Source organism: Argentina anserina, chromosome 2, assembly GCF_933775445.1.
Source record: "Argentina anserina chromosome 2, drPotAnse1.1, whole genome shotgun sequence".
Taxonomy (NCBI): Eukaryota; Viridiplantae; Streptophyta; class Magnoliopsida; order Rosales; family Rosaceae; genus Argentina; species Argentina anserina.
This window is the reverse complement of record NC_065873.1, coordinates 24514504-24535156: the sequence shown is the minus strand read 5'-3', so window position 1 is coordinate 24535156 and position 20653 is coordinate 24514504. Positions and strand designations below refer to the sequence as shown.

The window sequence follows — 20653 nt, the reverse complement described above, 5'->3', positions numbered from 1 at the left end:
TTGTTAAAGATTATATTTTCTGGTTGCATATTTCTTTAGTAGTTGTCTTCTATCACCTTCGTTTTAGGCAGCATTAGAAGGCAACCAGAGCGTCAAACTTGGAACAAATCAATGATCAAAGATTTGCACATAGAAGGAAGTCCAACCCTCTAGACTGCCAAACTATGATACAACATATAACATATGAAAGTTGAGAGGAATTAAAACACTGAAATTATGTTACTCTTCCTTTTCCAATTATTTTATTGGTTGAAAAGTACCTTCGGAGAGTATTAGAGGAGGTAATTACAACAACCTTTATTTTCAATAGTTTTCATGTTGTTATCCTGCATAAGATCTGCAGACTGTAAATGAAACATTGTAAGCGTTTCGGTAATCAACATATGAAGTGCTAAATTCCAGCATATGCATAAATTTGCTTGTCTCCATCCATGGCCCTTCCTTTTTCTGAAGAGAAGAACTTGCTATAATCTGTATAATCAAAATCTCTAAGAATTTGAGGATGTTCTTCATCTATTAGCTCCTTTTGCACCTTTATGATGGAACTAGGGGTGGGCATAAAAAACGGAAATCCCGATCCCGTCCCGAAATTCATAGGGACGGGACGGGACGGAGGTCTAAAAACGTTCGTCCCGTCCCGATTCCGTCCCGCTGCATAATAGTGGGATGGGACGTGGGACGAATAATTTCTATCCCGCTTCGTCCCGTCCCGTCCCACCTTTAATAAAAACTTAAAAATTCTTATATATTTGTATCAAAATGAAACTAATTTATGTTCTTAATAACTCTAAAATTATATCAACTCAAATAATAATGGTAAATTATAATATTTTGAACATAATATGCATTTTTTTGTTAAAATTTCATTATTGAATGTTATTTTGTTATGAAAAAAATAAAAATATAGGTTTTTATTTAACTTCATAAGAATGTGGGATTTGTCTCGTCCCGTCCTGTCACAACCGGGATTAATCCCGAGTGAGATGCATTCTTAAAAACCCTCGTCCCGATTCAAAAGAGTGGGACGAGACGTAGGATGAGCTCCGTCCCGTGCCCACCCCTAGATGGAACCCTCCAATGGAACGGCAAATACTCCTAAAGAATATCGTTCTTTTTCTCCACGCAGCATCACTCGATGCTTCACAGAATGCATTCTCCCATTGCTCCATGCCTGCATGTCATCACGAGTTTGTTAACATATATATCTAACTTCTACATCATCAAATTGAATGATTGTCACATCAAGGCAAACAACTTGGCTGCATAGATCTTTTTCTGAATGTAGTCAGATATGTTTACGTTATGTATATAGTAGTCACAAAAGTCTATACCATGAGGGAATCTGCAACAAGAAAGACAAAGGAACGAGGAGATAGAGACAACTTGACCCATTGTCCATCCTTGGTTTCAACTGCCAGGCCTGCAACTTGATCATCACAAAGAATTGTGCCCAATCCCTTGTCAGTGTGAACTGGGAGCGTCATAGCTAGTGTAGTCTCCTGAAGGAGGTGCCTTGTATTTCATTATCCTTAGCAGTAACTTAGACTGCAAAGTCGAAGTTGATTTCTCTCCCAACCCATAGCTATCAAGAATCATCAAGTTGATCATATTTTTCAGCTCATCCAGCTGCTTCATCATAGAAATGACAGTGATGCAGTTGCAAATCAACAACATGAACAAGTAAAAACTCACGAGTACATGATATAACGATGATGACATTACACGAATAAGACAAAAAGGGCGAAAAAGAGGATTTGATACCATGTTAGACAATTAGTATCCCAAAAACATAGTTGATACAAATATTGCTTATATTTGTATCAAGTGTATATGAAGCTTATATGTTGAAAGTAGTCTCAAGTCTAACATGGACGAGTGATTTACCAAAACTGATCATGACCACTGGGAGATAATTCTTCAGTAGGGATTCATAGTTGGAGGCTTCCTCTAGGCCAAAGCTCTCATAGAAGGGAGCACCAGGACTTGGTTCAAGGTAACCCTGGTAAGGCTTTGGATTAAGATTCTTCTTTTTCTCAAGTGGAAGGCTAAAAAGTTGCCTCGACACAGAGAATGTCTCAGCTCTTAACTGGGAAGGTATCTTATCATACACTATTTCAAAGCAACCTTAATTCTCACAAGCCTCTCTAACCATCTTGCACAGATGGTACCACTCATCAGTTCCTCGGTCCACCTCCCTCGAGTTGATCGTGAACGCTATGGCTGGAATCTGGTACTGAGAATCTGAACCCATTTCTCCCACTTATCAAGCACATCCGAACTTCCTCTTATCTGTGGTGCTGTTTTTCTAGTGAAGAATCTGTGTTGCACAGGGTTCTATTTATATAGCAGGGTTCTTGAAGTGACAATGATATAAAACCAGATACTATTTTCCTTGCGTTTAAGATAAAACTAGAAACTAGAAAGCGATGAGGATGGAATAGAAAGGTAGGAAAATCCAAGAAATTTATGGGGCTACATATTGCGATGTCTACTGTACAAGAATACTAAACGATACAAACTAAAACACGAAGAATATCCAAGTCGGCCACAGCATACCTTCCAAATTAATCAATCCGTGCCGGCTAGTTTATCTGCACCAGAATCAGTGTTCAACATTATTTTTAAGTCATTCATTCACGGAAAGGCAATCACTATATTTATCAAGACTTCTGATGCAGCTCAGAGTAATTTGAAGAAGAAAAAAAATCTAAATTTCTGCATTCAAGCTTGTCTTGAACCTCAATGGAACCCAGAGAGAACACCTCAGTGCAACCCAGAGAGAACGGAAGCTTGAGATTTACGTAAAATAGTTTGGTATGTTACAAGGGGTCCATGAAGGATGACCAGAATCTCCACGTTTTTCACTAATACAGAAATAACATACAACAATAATAATAGTACAAAGTCAGTTTCAGGGGTCAGGTGAGATTGTTCAAGATCCAACAAGGCAGAGGATGGAGATTAACCCAAGCAACAGTCAGACACAAACTACAAGCATTGGATCATGATCAGTAGAAAACTAAACCTACATTGCAAAATGCAGTTAATCAGGTGTATCGACATTTCCTTAGTCAAAAAGACCAGTACTGATCATTTCACTTCCAGAGCTTAACCCACTTATCATGACTAGCTGAAGCAACCAAACCTGTTACGGTTGACACAGCCAATGAAGCAATAAGACCTTCATGTGCTGATAGAGTCATTGTCTTGTTCTCTGTCATGTTCCATAGCTCCAAAGACTGCAGTCCACACATAAAAAAGAACATATTTATGTGTTTCTGACTTCAAATGTAAAAGATAAATACAAAGGGAATCTTGGAACAATGAAAAATTGACTTGCCTGGTAACAACCAATGACCAGCAGAGAAGCGTATGTTGGATGGAAAACACAGGAATGAAATTTATTGCCATTACAGCTCAATTCATGAACACATTCCCCTTCATTTCCCGATCCGAAAGTCCAAACTCTGACCGAGTCCTCACTCAGGGAAGCAAGGAACTCACCAGAAGGATCCCAGCTCACAGAATTAATAGGCTTTGTATGTCCCTACATTACAAACCCACATTTTAACTGAAGAAAATAACTGAAGTGTAGAGGAACATCAGATCACCATTATCTTACACAACAGATGCATGAGCTAGCAGAAAGTTACTTGAGTATCTAAAATTGCAGTAGGGGCAGGTCAACATGTGGAATAATATCATTATTGCATACAAAGCTCAAGAAAGAATTCAAGTTAATATCATGAAATTTATTTTATGTTTGACTGACCTGTAATGAATGCCGACAAGCCTGTGTCTCCACATCCAGTATAGACACAACATTCTCTGCTGCTGCAGCAAGATATCTTCCAACACGAGGTTGGAATCTCACCTGAGTCGTCCCACCCTAATACATCCAAACAAATTAGAAATTACTGAACTGCTAATATCTGAGAACCATCAATCTAAATCGTTAAACTACTGCACCCTCAATATGATGCACACAATATTCAACCTTGGAGACTCTTGCACAGCTGCCATTGTTGATGCTCCAGTACCGTATCTCACCATCTCCATCACAAGAACAGATAAGATCGTCCTTGTTCGGGTGGAAATCTACTGACATCACTGGCGCATTATGTCCCATGAAGGTGCGGAGTGAATAACCAGTCTGCAGATTAAGACAAACAGAACTGTCTTCATTACATGTGAACTGAAATGATCAGTAAGATTACTCACAAAAATACGGCTATCAAGTTAAAAAGTGAAATGGTTAACCAGCTGGTATAAGCTCATAACGGAAAGATTTCTAAACATTAGGGTAAGAAACAAATCTAGCAGTATAACTATGATCACTCTAGATCGAGAGATATAACTATTGATTACTCTGGATATGTTCAATAACAAAGCACAATAAGACAATATAATGAAGATCAAAATATTGCACTCACATTATCAGCGTCCCAGACTCTGACAGTTTTATCAAATGAAGATGTTGCAAGCCGTGGCATGCTTGGACTGAACCGAACATCAGTTATCAAAGCTGAATGTTCTTCAAGTGTAGACTTTGGCTTCAAAGTATCAGCGTACCATAATACTGCCTGTACCATATATTAACAAGCAATCATATAAATAATAGCACCACCAGAAAGAAGTTGTTTGCATTTATGTTTCCAAAGAACCAATTAGTCAAAACGGAGCAGAATTGAATTCTCTCCAGAACTCTTCTTTGTGATCTACAAATGCACTCACCTTTTTATCATGGCCGCCACTAGTAAGAAGCTTTCCATCTGATGAGAAGTGACAACTAGTAACTTTGCTTGGGCTTGCTCTAACAGAGTTTACTTCCGTGAATGTGAACCCTGGTCAAATTCAAAAAAAAAAAAAGGTGAGACAGAACAATTGGATCAATTCATGAAAATTTTGCGGCACATAATATGTTTAAGATCTAAAGCAAGTATTCATCTAATACTGCACCTTTGCTGACAATACCTCGACCAACAGGATCTCTAGGGTCCGCATCATCATGAGATAAAAAAGACTCCACATTATCATCAAGAGACCCGTCCTCCACAAATCGATCCATATCAGCCTGCAATTCAAGATCTTTATCATCCCACTGCCAAAATGGAATGCCAATGAGAATACATGCAAGGATTGCCAGTTCCTTCTACTATAAGAAGCTGAGGAGGCCGCTCACCAGTGGATTTGAGGGGGAGGTAAGCGTACCAGTACCATCAGCACCAAACATCATTAGAGGCTTAGAAGATCCACCACTATGGGGTAAGGCAGGCATTGATATTACATCACCAGGAGTGTGGGTTGAAGGAGTGGAAGGGGCTGAACTTGGGGAAGGTCCAGTTGTGTTTGCTGTTCCCGTGCTATTAGCAGGGCCTGAAGATGACACCGGCTGCTTTCTCTTTCTCCCAGGCTGATTTTTTGAAACCTTAAATCCAATGACAAGACTGGGTTAGGAACCTTCCCGAAAAATTAATGGACATATACTCCATCTATAATAAGAAAAGGACAGACCTGATCATTTCCTCGAAAAGAGTTTGACATGCTAGCATCCATTGTGATGCTGCCAGCACCCCCCATTTTATCTTGTAGATGAGGATTATTATTTGAACTTTGCAACTGCTGAGCAGAAAGAGCGTGCTGCTGAAGCTGTTGTGGATTACTATTCTGCTGTTGCTGTAGTTGAGCCATTTTTAACTACAAGTAAACATGCATTTCAGAAGCCAAGTAGCAAAAACTATCTGAGGGCACGTGGAACACTTCCACCATATAGCCCAACATGCATAAAGAAATTGAAATTAAAAATAATAAATAAAAGCACCTTAATCAGCATATCTGTATCTCCACGAGGCATCATAGATGCAGCTTGAAGAGGTGATCCTACATTTGGCACTACATCGCCAACAGAATTAGAAAGGCTATCCTTCCCAATCCCCATACTTCGATTATTCAATAGCATTCTTAGTCTTCTACTATCATCACTGGCAGATGGCGATGTCATATTTTGCTGGGCAAGCATAAGTTGTTGCTGGTGTTGTGGCGTCAGCATCTGAAGCTGATGAAAAGGTTGAGGAGCTTGTATAAAAGGTTTTTGTGGCTGAAGAAGTCCAGAACGAAGCTGATCCAGACCCTAAAAGAAGGAAAGAGATTAATGCTTTTAGGAAAGGATTATCAGTATCAGAGAAACATGTAAAACAAACACTAATGAATGAATAAATATAGCCAAGAATATTAACTCGAGATTCTCTACCTCAGAGAAGAATATCAAACAGAAATTACATCTATTCTAGCAAAGACTAAGAAATTTATTAACAGACATCAAAAACTTACAGTGAGTGGCCATCCTTTTAATGTTAGGTTGTTACCACCCTGATTAGACCCTGAAATAAAATAGCCAGATGTGTAAGCTGCGACTATCAATATTCAAATTATCACAAAATTCCAAACTATCAATACACTCTTTTAATTACGATTCCCAGATTTTAAACATCATTAGAACATACAAAGAAGTATAATTGATACCTCTACCGAATTTTTAGAAGTCATCATAGTGATATATAAAAATGAGTTCAACAATATTACCAGGAATGCCAATCAATGATCCCTCAGGAGCTCTTGGATTCAGTATAGGATTAATTTCTGTCTTTATATCCTGAAACATGAAATTGTCATTAGACCAAGAGAAATACAGGATGCATATAATAACAAGGAGTTATGAGACGATATCAATAATAAGGAACCTACTGGCGTAGCTCCTGGCAGTTGCTGATTTCGAGATTGGACTTGTTGAGTCATCCCACCAGCTGTGCCATGCAAAACTTGCCTGAAATAGAGTGCTAGCATGGTTAACATATGAATTAACATTTATAGTTTTCAAAGACATATGCAGACCCACAATTACAAGAGCAGGTCCAAAATTTATCATAAATTTATCAAATGTTTCTGTAAACCATAAAGTTTTTGTGCTGATATATATGCCAAGTATAAACAAGAATTTGTCATTTGAACCAAGAGACTTATACAGATCCATAGAGAGAAATAAATCAAAATTTACAGAAGATTACCCTGAAGACTGACCAGCTCCAGCTGACTTTAATAATGAAGCATGGTTTTGATCCAAAAGATGGCCCACATTTTCACCAAATCTTTGCTGTAGATAGTTTCTATTATGGTCAGAGAACAGTTGAACAGTCATTTTCAAAAAATAAAGGATAATTCACCCACCTTGAGAGACGCATCATCCAAAGAATCTCTCTGAGGAAGTTTTAGTCTTTCCTCATACATCTTAGTAGCCATAGCATTTGCTGTTCCAGGATTTTGTCGCATGAGAGGATCGTTTCCAACAAGCCCATTTGTATTTCCATTTAAGAGATGGGCCCCATCTCTTCTCTGTTGTGGCTGTTGTTGTTGCTGTGGTTGCTGTTGTTGTGTCTGCTGTTGTTGTTGCTGCTGCTGCTGCTGCTGTTGTTGTTGTTGCTGCTGCTGCTGCTGATGTCTTTGCATCATAATCTGCTGCATTTGCATGTGTTGCTGTTGCTGTTGCTGCTGCTGCTGCTGCTGCTGTTGTTGTGCATGTTGCGGTTGCTGGGATTGCTGCTGTTGTTGCTGCTGCTGCTGCTGCTCCCTTGCTTTAATAAACTGTGTCTGCAGTTGCAATATGCCATGAGATTCAAAAATGGAGGACATTAGTTAATGTGTAAAACTCAATATAACTACCCTTGTAAGGCTTCTGAATACGATTCCACAATTCATATCAAAGGTGCCAAAAGGACATCTATAGTTTACTGACCATAAAAACAAAAGACTATAAAAGTTTACACTTTGACAAGATATGATATGACAACTTAACCCAAGGGAGAAATGATATACAGACAAAATTTGGGAGAAATGATATACAGACAAAATTTGGGAAAAATCAATACAACTGTGTGCACGATAGACGTAATAGATGAAGAGTAAATCAGCGATTACAAAGGATATTGGAGAAAGAAACAAAGCAAATAAAATACAATAAAACTCAAATTCCAACTCTAGTTCAATTTAGTTCCAAGAATTTGACAAGTATGTGACTCCCATGACAGCAGCAAAGCATTCCAAGTATACAAATCATTAAACATGGAAAAAGTACACACAGAAAGATCTTTATATCCCTCTCTCAATAACTTTCCTTGTAAACAATAAATGGCCTGTGTAAAAATTTAACACTCTCAAACTAACCTCAATGTAAGATGCAGCAACCTCTGAATGCTTCTCATTGGTCCTAGCAATAAAAATATCCCAGAAAACTGACCACCATTCAAATAGAAAACCTCCCGGTGCATCAATAGCTGTAAAAAAAATTCAGGCAAATCTTCAGAGAATAAAACAGGAAACTACATAATATCATATCCTTGCACAACAACAAATTTATACACCCTTATATTACAATTTCTGAATATTCTTACCAACGGGATCAGAAGACACCTTCCCTTCAGCTTGGAAAGCTTGAGCAGAAGCCTTTAAGTCTCTTTTCACTAGATAATCATGGATATAGACATCTAACCTGTGTTTTCAGGATGCAGAAACACCAATTATATCTTAATCACTGCCATTTCGAATGAAAAAATCGAAACCTCCCAGAGAATAAAAAAAACCCAAGTGCTAATGTCCATAAGAAAATAACCGATGTAATAGACATATACTACATACCAATTGTACAGTAAGAATCAAAATCAACAATTGCCTAAACTCAGAATAATCAGAAGAAACAAACCCTAGTACACACTGGTAAAAGCAACCCAAGTACAATAAAACAGTATAAAAAGACCAAAACTTTAATCCAACAAGCTTCAACAGCAGCAAACCCAAATCGAACTGAAAACAACAAGATGTCACTAAACAGAAGAAAACCAAAAACCCAGATGGGGAACTGAAACTGAAAGATAGACAAAGTAAAAAAGATAGAAACTTACATTTTATCAGCTTCCCAGTTAGTCTGAGACATGCTGATGAATACAGAGGAGACCTGCAATCACCTCACCCAATAGTGAACACTGAAGGAATCAAACCCAGAAGAGAAAAGTTGCAGACTTTAGATTCGAGGTATTAAAGTCCATGCCTACAAAAGGAATGTGCAGTAAGAGCAAAGTGGGGAAGAGAGAATAGATGTGGAGGAACAGAAGCAGAACAAAGAAGCAGAGAACCTCTGATTTTTACCAAAACCAAAAATACAGAGCAAAATTTTAAGTGCATATATCCATTATAAAGTAATAAATGAATAAAGAAAGGGTGAGATTGAGAGAAAGATACCTTCAACCCCAAAAATGATTTATTTGTTTTTGAGCTTTGTTATAGAAGTTGTAATTCTTTTTGGGTTTTCTTCTTTTTTGGACTCTGAATTATTCTGTGAAGTGTTGGATTCTTTGTGGATTGAGAGCTGCTGTGCTGTTGCAGATATCATTATGGCTTTGTCAATTGAAGTTACTAGATCACCCCTGCAATCCTGTTAAATTTTCGGCCTAAGACCACTTAGATGAGTTAGATCTTGATTAAACTGAGTTTCAGTGACCGAAATACCCTCCCGTTTTGCCCTATTTTCTATTCTTTCTCGACTGTACTTTGTGTTGCATTTGTAATTAAGCGTAGGTTTAGGGTGCAGCTTGCAAATTTCTCACATTTTTGGATGTTTTTTCTCGTCGTTTGTTATTTACTTATTTCGGCCTTGAATTTTTTTATCAATTATTTTAGTTTTGAATATTTTAATTTTTTATGAACATGTTGCCTTCCTTGCAACTCCGCCTAGGCCTTCAACTTGACGATGGTTTTGCGGTGAGAGATCGTAGAAATGATGAGTGCTAAATGTTGCTCGCTAGTAGATGATTTAAATAAAAATTGAGATAAGGTAATAGTTCACAATAAAAATGAATGATACGTAACAAGTTAAATGAATATTGATGTTTCAAAACAGTTTGTAGTTTGAGTTAATGGAGTAAGGTTATTATACAACATCAAGATAAGATAAGATTGACAACTACGGTATACAACAACAAACAAAGGTGAAAATTCAACATGATTAATTAACGAATATGAAGGAGTTGGTTCCTTAATAGCGAAGTTTAAATTTACTTTTTATAATGTAAAAGCATTCCTTAACGTGACGCTGAACATATTGATTTGTCTAATTATTACGAACTACAGCTGCAATTTTATCCACTTCCCCCTTAAATCTTGATGAATGGCAGCTGCATATATCTTACCTTGTTTTTCATTATGAGTTTTGCGTAGGGCCAGGAAATATCTCTTCAAGTTTATATAGGAGCACACGTTTAGACTTATTTTTCTAATAGTGCGTATGATGTGTTTTGGAAAACATAGCAATTTAGCTTTTTCACAAAGTGTAGGGCAAAACAGTGTAGAGATAACTTTTCAGTTGGATTCTGAATACTTGGGTCATTCAGCGTAGTTTATTCCCTCCACAACCGTGGAACCTTCACGGCAGTAATTCTCAGCGTGTGTTTCTCACGCTTTGGTTGGTAAGGAAAGACACACAACGCGCGGAGCTTATTCCATCCACGTCCGTGAAACCTCCACGGACCCATTTTACGGCGCGTGTGTTGCACGGGTAATATAATTATTAATTACACGACACGCCTCACAAGAGGGGTGAATTTCTGTCGTTCCCTCTCTCATCTAGTTAGGTTTATGTTCTCCCATAATCCAAATATTTCAGTTATCCTTCTTCCAAATCTGAGTCGTTGGTAGGGGTATGGGTTTGGGTTGTTGCCGGTGCGTCTGCCAGGTCGTTAGGATGAAGAGTAGGGTGAGGGAGTTTTATGAGGAGGAGAGCGTCTACGGTGGTGGGAGTGGGAGGAAGAGGAGGGAAGGGTTTTATGGTTACGGTGGGTACACCGGTATAGTGGTGGCCGGGGTGTAGATCAACAGAGAGGGTGAGGGTGTAGGCGACTCGACGGAGTCGCGAAGGCGATTGTAGAGGTCGAAGTGGGACTTGAGAGAGAGAAGGGCAACGACGTGGGAGAGGGTCGGGACTCGGGGTAGGCGGCGGTGGTGAGGATATGGAGAAAAAGGTAAGAAATTAGTTCTGGGTTTACAGTTGTTGATGGTGGCCATGGATGAGGAGGGTGGCGGATGGCTTGTAAACAGAACTATTAATTATGTGAATAAAGTTAGGTTTAGAAGGTTTAGACTTTAGAATGTTTACTTGTTTAGAGTTAGGAATAAACTCTTTGAAGATTCAAAATTGTGCCACGTGCAATAGACTAGGACATATCTACAACCTATTATATATGTATTTAGTTTATTTATTAAAACACTTATTTAGGGATGTACTCTATTTGTTCATATTAAACTAGTGTTTTTTTTCAAAAAAAAAATTAAACGAGTTTTTTTTACAAGGTACATAAATATATATATCGAAAACATCGGATGATACACTAGATGTATAGACGTCGCTACAATATAGTTGGTTCATAATGTGACATCTTTATATCTAACTATTTTTAAATGTTATGATACTTTAGTGGATAACTCGGTGATCAATAACATAAGTTTCTGATATGATCAATTGAATTGCGATCGGTTCATATTTTTAGACATTATGTAATTTTTTTATCCAATTTGGATTTATTATGACCATCTGCACATTGTAAATACTGAAAACACCATAAATACGGGCTCAAGCCTTACTTAAAAAGAGAAAAGGCTCTGTGTTATCTTTAAAGTTTGAAAACTAAAACCCAAACTGAAATCTATTTTCAAAAAAAACATTTTAGAAACAAGTAAAAACTTTAAAATTTTATAAAAACAAAATCGAGCGTTGGAAAAATATTCTGAAGATATTTATGAGCCTGTGGTGACATGTAGTTTAATATCGACATACTAAACTACGTTTTCGACATTTAGAGTAACTGTCAATTAATTAGTCATAAGTATCGGTAATTGAGATTTAAAAATCTCAAGTATTAGATTTGGCAATAGCCAATGTGATCAGTATTTATATTTAGACACCCTATAAAAATTTGATCCACTTTTCACCTCGTATAACCTTTATGCTAGGTTTAAAATAAAATTGTAGCATTATGATGCAACTATATGAAATACAATTTTCGGGATTAATCGATACAAGATGATGCTATCGATATATAAATTTAGGGATCATGTAAAAATTTCATCCAATTCGGACCTCGTTTAACCGTCGGAATTTCTAATAAACCAAGAACACCACTAATATGCCTTAAGGAAGGACCCATTATCTAGATGCAAACGCCAAAAGCCGTTTATATATATGACATGATCTAATTTTTGTCACCGACCATGCGCGGTCGAATCGAGAAAACTCATTTGGCAAAGTCTTGGTCAATGGGGTTTTAATATGTCAACAAAGCCTATTTTTATGTAAATCGTAGGTAGGATGGTCAAATCATATCAAAAACGAACAAAATTTTTACGGGGTCTCTAAATATATATATAGATCACATCTGCTGGTGTCGATCGACCATATTTTAAAATGGAGTTATAAATCACCGAAGAGTCCACTAATGTATAATAATCTTTATATTAGATTTATAATAAAATTATTGCACTAGGAAGCGACTATGTGAAGAAAACGTCTCATATCGATCAACATCAGCTGATGTTATCGGTATATATATTTAGTGACCCTGTAAAAATTTCATCAAATTCAGACTTTATTTGATCGTTGGAATTTATGTTAAACTGAAAATACCACTAATATGTCCTGAGGGAGGAGTCATTACTTAGATACAAACGCCAAAAGTCGTTTGCACATCTGAAATCACCTAATTTTTGTCACCGACTGTGCGCGGTCGAATCGAGAAAACTCATTTGGCAAAACCCCTGTCAATGAGGTTTTAATATGTCAAAAACCCCTATTTTTTGTTAACTGTAGGTACGAACGGTCAAACCATATCCAAAACGGACGAAATTGTTACCGGGAACCAAAATATATATAAAATTACATATGCTGGTGTCGATCTACCATATTTCAAACTGGAGTTGTCAATCACCGAAGTGTCTTCTAATGTATAATAACATTTTATATTAGATTTATAATAAAACTATTGCATTATGAAGCGACTGTATAAAGGAAAATTCTCGGGATCGATCAACACTAGCCGATGTGATCAGAATATATATTTATTGACCTCTAAAAATTTCATCCAATTCGGATCTAGTTTGACCGTTGAATTTCCGGTAAACCGAAAATACCACTAATATGTTTTACCACTTTTACGTTATGACCCATTACCTAGATGCGAACGACAAAAGCTGTTTATTTATTTGAAATTATCTAATTTTTCTCACCAAACGTGCGCGGTCGCATCGAGGAAACCTATTTGGTAAAACCCCGATAAAAGGGATTTTAATATGTTAAAATGTCTCTTTTTAGGTTGACTGTAGGTATAGACGGTTAGATGATGCTCAAATTGGACGAAATTTTTACAAAATCATTAAATATATATACCCATCACATTGACTAGTGTCGATCTTTCCCGAGAAGTTCCTCCATAAAGTTGCTTCATAACTCGACAAGTTTACTTTGAACCGAATGTAAAGGTTATAATACATTAACTGACATTTCGGTGATCGACCACTCTAGTTTGGAATATAGTCATCAATATTAAACTATACGTTTTTACGAGTTCAGAAATGTCTTCGGAATAATTTTCCGACCCTTGGTTTTATTTTTATAAATTTCTTAAACAAATTCTTATTTTAAAAATGTTTTCTGAAAATAGAATTTTCAGATTGAGTATTGTTTTTACTTTTTAGGCTAAACAAAGCCCAAACCCCTTTTCTTGAAACCCAAAAACGTCGGCCCAATTTCTTGGCCCAAGACCCTTTGTATTTAACCACAAACACTCCTTTATCCCCTCTCTCCTCTCCTCGACCTCAACACCCTCCGCACCCCCTCATTGACCAGCATCACCACTACCGCCAGCCACCGCCGCAAAAGCTACGCCGCCCACTGATATTCTCTTCTGTTTCTCCCTCACATTACGCGATACCCTAGAACTCCAGAATCTTTGCGTCAGATCCCATGCCATTGATTCGATAACTACCCACCCCGTCGATATTGAATTTCACCTCCGCCAAAATCAGAGCCCGGAGTTGAATTAAAAGCTAGGGTTTGAGAATTAGGATATCAAGCCGAATCACATCTCGTCTTGGGCTGCTTGATTTTAAGGTTGAGTTGGATCGATTGGTGGGGAGGCTGCGGCGACGCTGGAGAGGAAGATAGCTAAGACTTGGGAGGACTTGAACTCTGGAAGGGTTTGAGAACACCGACGATCTCCAATTACATCGTAGTTTTAGAGTACTCTAAAATTGAATGTCAGGTGAATTTGTGATGTTAGACAACTCGGACCGGTGAACCATGGAATAGAAAGGGAGATTTTGTAAATTGATATCCCACGCGCAGGTGGTTTGTATTTAACTTTTACTAATTTTACTGGACCAATCACTGATTACCACGTTTTCACCTATCTGCCGTGATCCTCCACAACCGTGGAGGGAATAAGTTTCGCACAACGCGCGCCCCAAAATCTACCCCTCTTTTATTGTAGGCATATTATCTTCCTTTATCCCAAAATCCAAACATAATTCTTTGCCTACATCCCAAAACTTTGTTGCCCATAATCCTTCCACTGGATTCTCATCGAACTCCTCCATCCTCTAATTTCCGGCAACATCTTCATTTTTTTTATCAATTTCAGAATCACCTCCTCGATGGAGAGCAACTCTGCCACGAATTCAAGGTTGTTGATGGTGTTCTTGTCGGGCTACCGGGATTGATGAATTTATGGATGGAGGAGTTCAGAGGATGTGGAAGATTTGACGGGGTTTGGAAAATCAAGTTGTTGCAATGACCATGGCTTTGTTGCCGGACCAGAGCGGCGATTTTGGCAACAAGCGACACCAAGGCGTCCTTGATCATCCTCTCTCTCCTCATCGTCGCCTCCACCAAGGTCTTCTTTGAAGAGAAAGGTATGTATTCCTTTTTTCTTTTATTTCTTCATGTTCATTTTTTCTTTCCATAATTAGCAAAATCTTGAAACACTGCTACCATGTTTTCTATTCTCACTAATGCATATACCTCTGTTGTGATTGGATCCAAAGCATGTGACCAACTAATTCTTTATCAGGAAAACAAAGTCTAAGTTTTATGATTTTGTATTACTCAAGTTGTGAATTCTATGTATCGGTACCGTAGGGGATAATACGTTGCTTGTTCGGTGAAAGTTATGTTTGGCTTACTTGGGTTGTTATAGTCTTTCTCGAACTTGTGAATATGGTTTTTCATGTGTCATACTGTTAGGGAAATGTTCTAAGTCTCCTAGTTGTTGTAGGTTAAGTTCGTGTTAAGTGAGTCACGTGCAGGGCACGAGCAAGTTAGCCGTTAAAAGTGATTAATTAGAAGTAAACTATGGTTTAGTTTGTTTAGCCATAAGCCAGTATTAGAGCACCACGTATCATGTGTGGTTAGGCCAAATATATGTAGTTGTATTGCAGCCTTCTCGAATTATGAATGAAATTATCTAGCATTTGATTTCCTTCCCTTCTTTCTCAGATTCTCCTTCCTTTCATTTCCAGTTAGGGGTTTTACTCTAAAAAATGGTATCGAGAACCTAGCCGATCAGGGTGAAGCTTAAGGGCCAGTCTAAACCACCATCACCACCGCGCCGGGATCTGGATGCTCCAGAGGTCTCGGGTCAATTGGCTCATCTCGAGATTGAGCTACAAGCTCATCGCGATGAAACAAGCACTCGCTTGGATAAGATGGAATCATCTCTGCAGGCTTATTTACAAGCTTCGTTGCAATCTTCGTTGGAGGCTTCTCTGGCCAAGTTTCAGTCAATGCTCTTCTCGGAATTGAAACAGCAACGTCCTATATTACCTCCGGCGAGTGACATCGATCATCCCTTACCTCCTCCTCCAACTAGTGGGGTCAACAAATCGTCGAGTCGCTCAATTCCATTCAGATCTATACCATAATCACAGTTGGGCATTTTTCTAACACCTTCCCATTTCGTTGGGTCTGCTTCATCATCTACCAAAGCTCAATCGAAAGGTAACATCACTAGACCTTGTTCTTCTGTTAATGATGATGAACATATGCATGTTGCTAATTCTAGGGTTGGTAAAGCTATTTTGATTGAAATACCTGATGATTATGATGTGGGTGGTCACACTGTGATTCGTGCTGCTAAAAAATATACTAGAACTGTATCATTTGAGCCTCAGTTGGGTAGTTTGGGTATACCAGCTAATCATCTTCATGGGGGTGAAGTTAATCATGGATGTCCACGGGTTGAAATTGAGTCTCACTTGTTCACTAACAAGGCGGATACTCCCTTGGAAGGTATGGGTAATGAAGCAATGTTACATGGTTATGGTGGAAGTATGTTTAGGTGTGACAACAACCCATTATGAATCTATTAATCCTCCAGGATTGTTGCAGCCTAACGTCATACCTCATAGGGCTTGGTCCAACATTTCCATGGATTTCATTGAGGGATTGCCTACATCAGCCGGTAAGAATGTGACTCTGGTGGTAGTTGATCGTTTAACTAAGTATGGACATTTCTTACCACTCTAAGACCCATACACTGCATCTCAAGTTGTGGATATTTTTGTTAATGGAGTGTTCAAACTTCATAGGTTGCCTGAGTCCATAATTACCGATAAAGATCCTGTATTTTTGAGTGCGTTTTAGGAAACTTTCTTTAAGTTGCAAGGGACGAGATTGAACAAGAGCACATCCTACCATCCTCAGACTGATGGTCAAATTGAGAACCTTAACAGAACATTGGAACAATTTTTTAGATGTGTTGTGGGGGAGAAACCCAAGACTTTGAGTGAAGCATTACCTTGGGCTGAATACTGGTACAATGCGGTTCACTATTCAGTTATTGGATGACACTATTCCAAGCATTGTATGGTTATGAACCACCTGCAATTAGACCTTATACACATGGTTCAACTAATGTGGAGAGAGTAGATCAGCAACTCAAGAGTATAGATGAATTGTTGGCTATTTTGAAGAGAAACCTAGAAGTGGCACAGTCAAGGATGATGCTGAAGTATGACAGAAAGCATGTAGAGAGGGTTTTCCAAGTTGGAGATTGGGTATGCTTAAAATTACAGCCCTACAAGCAACAGAGTGTGGCCAAGAGGAAGTACCACAAGCTATCTCCTAGGTATTATGGTCCATATTTGATTGAAGAAAAAATTGGAAGTGTTGCTTACAAACTGAAATTACCCGCTACTGCTAGAATTCATCTAGTCTTCCATGTAACGCTTTTGAAGAAGAAGATTGGGAATCATGCGATCATTGAAGAACAATGATATCTAAACTATTTACTAAAATTATTGAATCTGTGAGTATCTGAGATAAGTTTTTTGGTTTCAGCAAAGCTTCTAGTACCACCATGCAGAATGAGGATATGCGATGTTGACATACTAGATCCCAGAAGGGCCTTGCATGCTTCGGACTAATGCTTCACATCTCGGAATTCCTTTGTATCTACTTTTGATGTTCAGGTAGATATGGCTTTTATTATTTTTAATGTTGGCTTTGGAGGATGGGAAATTTTCCCGTGTATCATTTTTGAATGCTTCTTCTAATACTATGAATTGAAATACTTATTATTTATTAATGAGATTTAATGTCAATTTCTATACAAATGATCACTGTTCATCAGGTAAAAAAATGTAGCATCATAATTAATGTGCAAAATTTAGGCAATGAAAAAAAGATCACACAACATAATTCATAGTGCAAGTCCGAAAATTACCCTAGATCCAATCGACTGTCAGACAAACCCGAAATTTGATAAATTTTTTACCATATGCATAATTATATGTAACGATCACATCGCAATGTCGATTAAGCACGAAACGCTTTGACCATATAGTAGCCTCATAATGTTACTAGTGTTACTCAAATGTAGCTCAAAGGTTATGCTAGTGATCACTTTGGTGATTGACAACCTAAGTAAATATTATGGTCGATCGACAGTGGCCAATGTGATTTCATATTTATTAAGGTACCCTGTAAAAATTTCGTCAATTTTCGACATCATTTGACTGTAAAATATGCAAGTCAACATACAAACGCGAGTTTTTACTAAATGAAAACCCTTTGATCGGAGCCGTATGAATATTTTTTTTAATTCAACCGCGCACCCTCACCTGGTAATATTACATGGTTGAGAACATGTAAGCCCCATTCGGCCATGAGCCCCCAGTGATAGGTCTACCCATAGGGCATATTAATAGTGTTTTCCGTTGACCGGACAAACCGACGGTCAAACGAGATCTGAATCGGATGAAATTTTTACAGGGTCCCTAAATATATATATACTGATCATATCTACTCGTGTCGATCGACCGTATTTCGAACTAGAGTTGTCGATCGCTGAAGTGTCCACTAATGTATCATAACCTTTATATTAGGTTTATAATAAAATTATTGCATTATGAAGCGATTATATGAAGGAAACTTCTCGGGATCGATTGACACCATCCAATGTGATCGATATATATATTTAGCGACCCTATAAAAAATTCATACAATTCGGACCTCGTCTGACCGTCGGAATTTCTGGTATACCGAAAACACTACTAATATGCCCTAAAGGAGGACCCATTACCAAGATGCGAACGCCAAAAACCGTTTACATATCTGAAATCACCTAATTTGTGTCACTGATTGTGCACGGTGGCATCGAGAAAACCCATTTAAAAACCCCGGTCAATGAGATTTTAATATGTCAAAAAGCCTTTTTTTGTTGACCGTATGTACGGATGGTCAAACCAGGTCCAAAACTGACGAAATTTTTACGGAGTCACAAAAAAAAACTGATTACATCTGCTGGTTTCGATCGACCGTATTTCTGAACTAGAGTTTTCAATCAGCACAGTGTCCACTAATGTATCATAACTTTTATATTAGGTTTAAAACGACTATATGAAGGAAGCTTCTCGGGACTGATCGACACCAATTGATGTGATTGGTACAGATATTTAGTGACCCTTTTAAAATTTCATCCAATTTGGACCTCGTCTAACCGTTTAAATTTCCAGTAAACCGAAAACACCACTCATATGCCCTAAGGGATGACCCATTATCAGTAAGCAAACACTGAAAACCTTTTGCATATCTAAAATTACATAATTTTTGTCACCGAGCGTGTGTGGTTGAATCGAGGAAACCAATTTGGCAAGATCCCGGTCAATGTGGTTTTAGTATGTAAAACGTCTCTTTTTGGGTTTATCAGAAATTCCGATCGTCAAACAATTATTAAAGCGTATGAAATTTTTACTGGGTTCTTAAATATATATAACAATCACATCAGCTGGTGTCGACCGACCGTATCCAAGCAAGAGTTGTCGATCATTAAAGTGCCTATTAATACCGGATTTACTTATTTTTAAAAGGCATAATAGCCAATTTGCTACCCTAGCTTTCCAAAACTTGCCAATTTGCTACCCTGAGTATTTTTATTAGTCATTTTTCTAACCTTAAGTTGAATTACTACTCTAGGGTTTTCAAAATTAAGTAATTTGGTTAACTGAATTTTCAAATTTAATTGTTTTCTACGGAAAATTGAAAATTGATGTCATATTAGAGTATCAAATAGACTACTTTAGAAGATAAGAGGGTAGCAAATTTGCTAGGGTAGCAAATTTGATGGGCAACCGGTGGCGCAATATTTCACCAAACTAAAAAATATTTGGGCTGAGATTGATGTGAAACGTCTTTGCATGATCAAACATTAGGAGGATATTGTTTGGTACCAGCGTGAGAAGGAGCTTGAGCGAGTTCACCATTTTCTGAAAGGTCTTGATGCCAAGCATAGCAGTGCGAAAGGAGAATTACTCCGACAGATCGAACCCCCTAGCCTACTTACATCTTTAACATATATCCATAAGGATGTATCTCACCAGGAGAGCCTTCATTAGACACAAGTTGAAGTTTCCAGCGTCAGTGGTCGTGCTAGATCTTCAGCAGACTACTTCCGCTTCACTTCATCAGCGAGGACCACCACTAGGTTTCGGGAATCAGCCCCGCCCTCCTTGCTCTTACTTGTGCGACCTGTTGGAAGCTGTATCCACACCTTCGGCCTAAGCGGCCTAATTATCGTCTCAAGGCGAAAGCAGCTATCCAATTCGTCAAAGAACCCGATATCTATGGTGTGGTTGGATATGATCATCATACAACCAGTGGCGCAATACCTACCGCATCCATCGCTGGTCGTGGCAAAATTGGTATGGCTTTACATATTTCTCACTTCGTTGGTTTTGATACATGGATTATTGATTCGGGTGCGTCTTATCATATGACTTATGACAAATCTTATTTTACTGTATTGTCTCCTCCACCAGTACCCTATGTTACTAATGCTAATGGTAAGGCATTCCCCGTATTAGGGAAAGGGCCAGTTCGTATTACTCCCACAATAGAGCTTCACAATGTGCTCTATGTACCTGTTTTATCTCATCATTTGATATATGTCCCCCAATTGAATACATACGCTAAGTGCTCTCTGACATTTTTTTTCCTATGTATGTGATATTTCATGATCTTCTCACCGGGGAGTTAATTGGTCGGGGGTATCTGAGGGGCCGGTTG

The 20653-nt window shown here is 38.1% G+C and overlaps 1 protein-coding gene and 1 pseudogene across 4 annotated transcripts; both read right to left on the bottom strand.

Annotated features, from left to right (window-relative positions):
- Window positions 1-130: 130 nt before the first annotated feature.
- Window positions 131-2272, bottom strand: LOC126784399 (probable 2-oxoglutarate-dependent dioxygenase AOP1; annotated as a pseudogene).
- A 495-nt stretch (window positions 2273-2767) lies between these two features.
- Window positions 2768-9206, bottom strand: LOC126782358 (transcriptional corepressor LEUNIG). 4 transcript variants are annotated; one of them, XM_050507584.1, is made up of 18 exons: window positions 8952-9206; window positions 8445-8542; window positions 8218-8327; window positions 7225-7644; window positions 7065-7150; window positions 6745-6823; window positions 6583-6652; window positions 6331-6380; window positions 5822-6130; window positions 5515-5697; window positions 5183-5428; window positions 4960-5101; window positions 4735-4844; window positions 4434-4583; window positions 3998-4153; window positions 3773-3889; window positions 3341-3547; window positions 2768-3239 (listed from the first exon to the last, which is right to left on the bottom strand). In XM_050507584.1, the coding sequence occupies exons 1-18, from the start codon at window positions 8981-8983 to the stop codon at window positions 3096-3098; spliced, it is 2709 nt and encodes a 902-aa protein (XP_050363541.1). In that variant the 5' UTR covers window positions 8984-9206; the 3' UTR covers window positions 2768-3095. The 4 variants fall into 4 exon arrangements, with proteins under 4 accessions (XP_050363541.1, XP_050363542.1, XP_050363543.1 ...); XM_050507585.1 differs by having other exon boundaries at window positions 4975-5101; XM_050507586.1 differs by having other exon boundaries at window positions 4960-5074; window positions 8952-9205.
- Between the last annotated feature and the right edge of the window lie 11447 nt (window positions 9207-20653).

Excerpts from the sequence above, each read along its gene's own strand:
- LOC126782358 (XM_050507584.1), bottom strand. The coding sequence starts at position 8,983 with ATGTCTCAGACTAACTGGGAAGCTGATAAAAT. Across the intron at positions 8,328-8,444 it reads GGTGTCTTCTGATCCCGTTG|CTATTGATGCACCGGGAGGT; the intron begins GTAAGAATATTC and ends TTTTTTTTACAG. Across the intron at positions 7,151-7,224 it reads TGGATGATGCGTCTCTCAAG|CAAAGATTTGGTGAAAATGT; the intron begins GTGGGTGAATTA and ends AACTATCTACAG.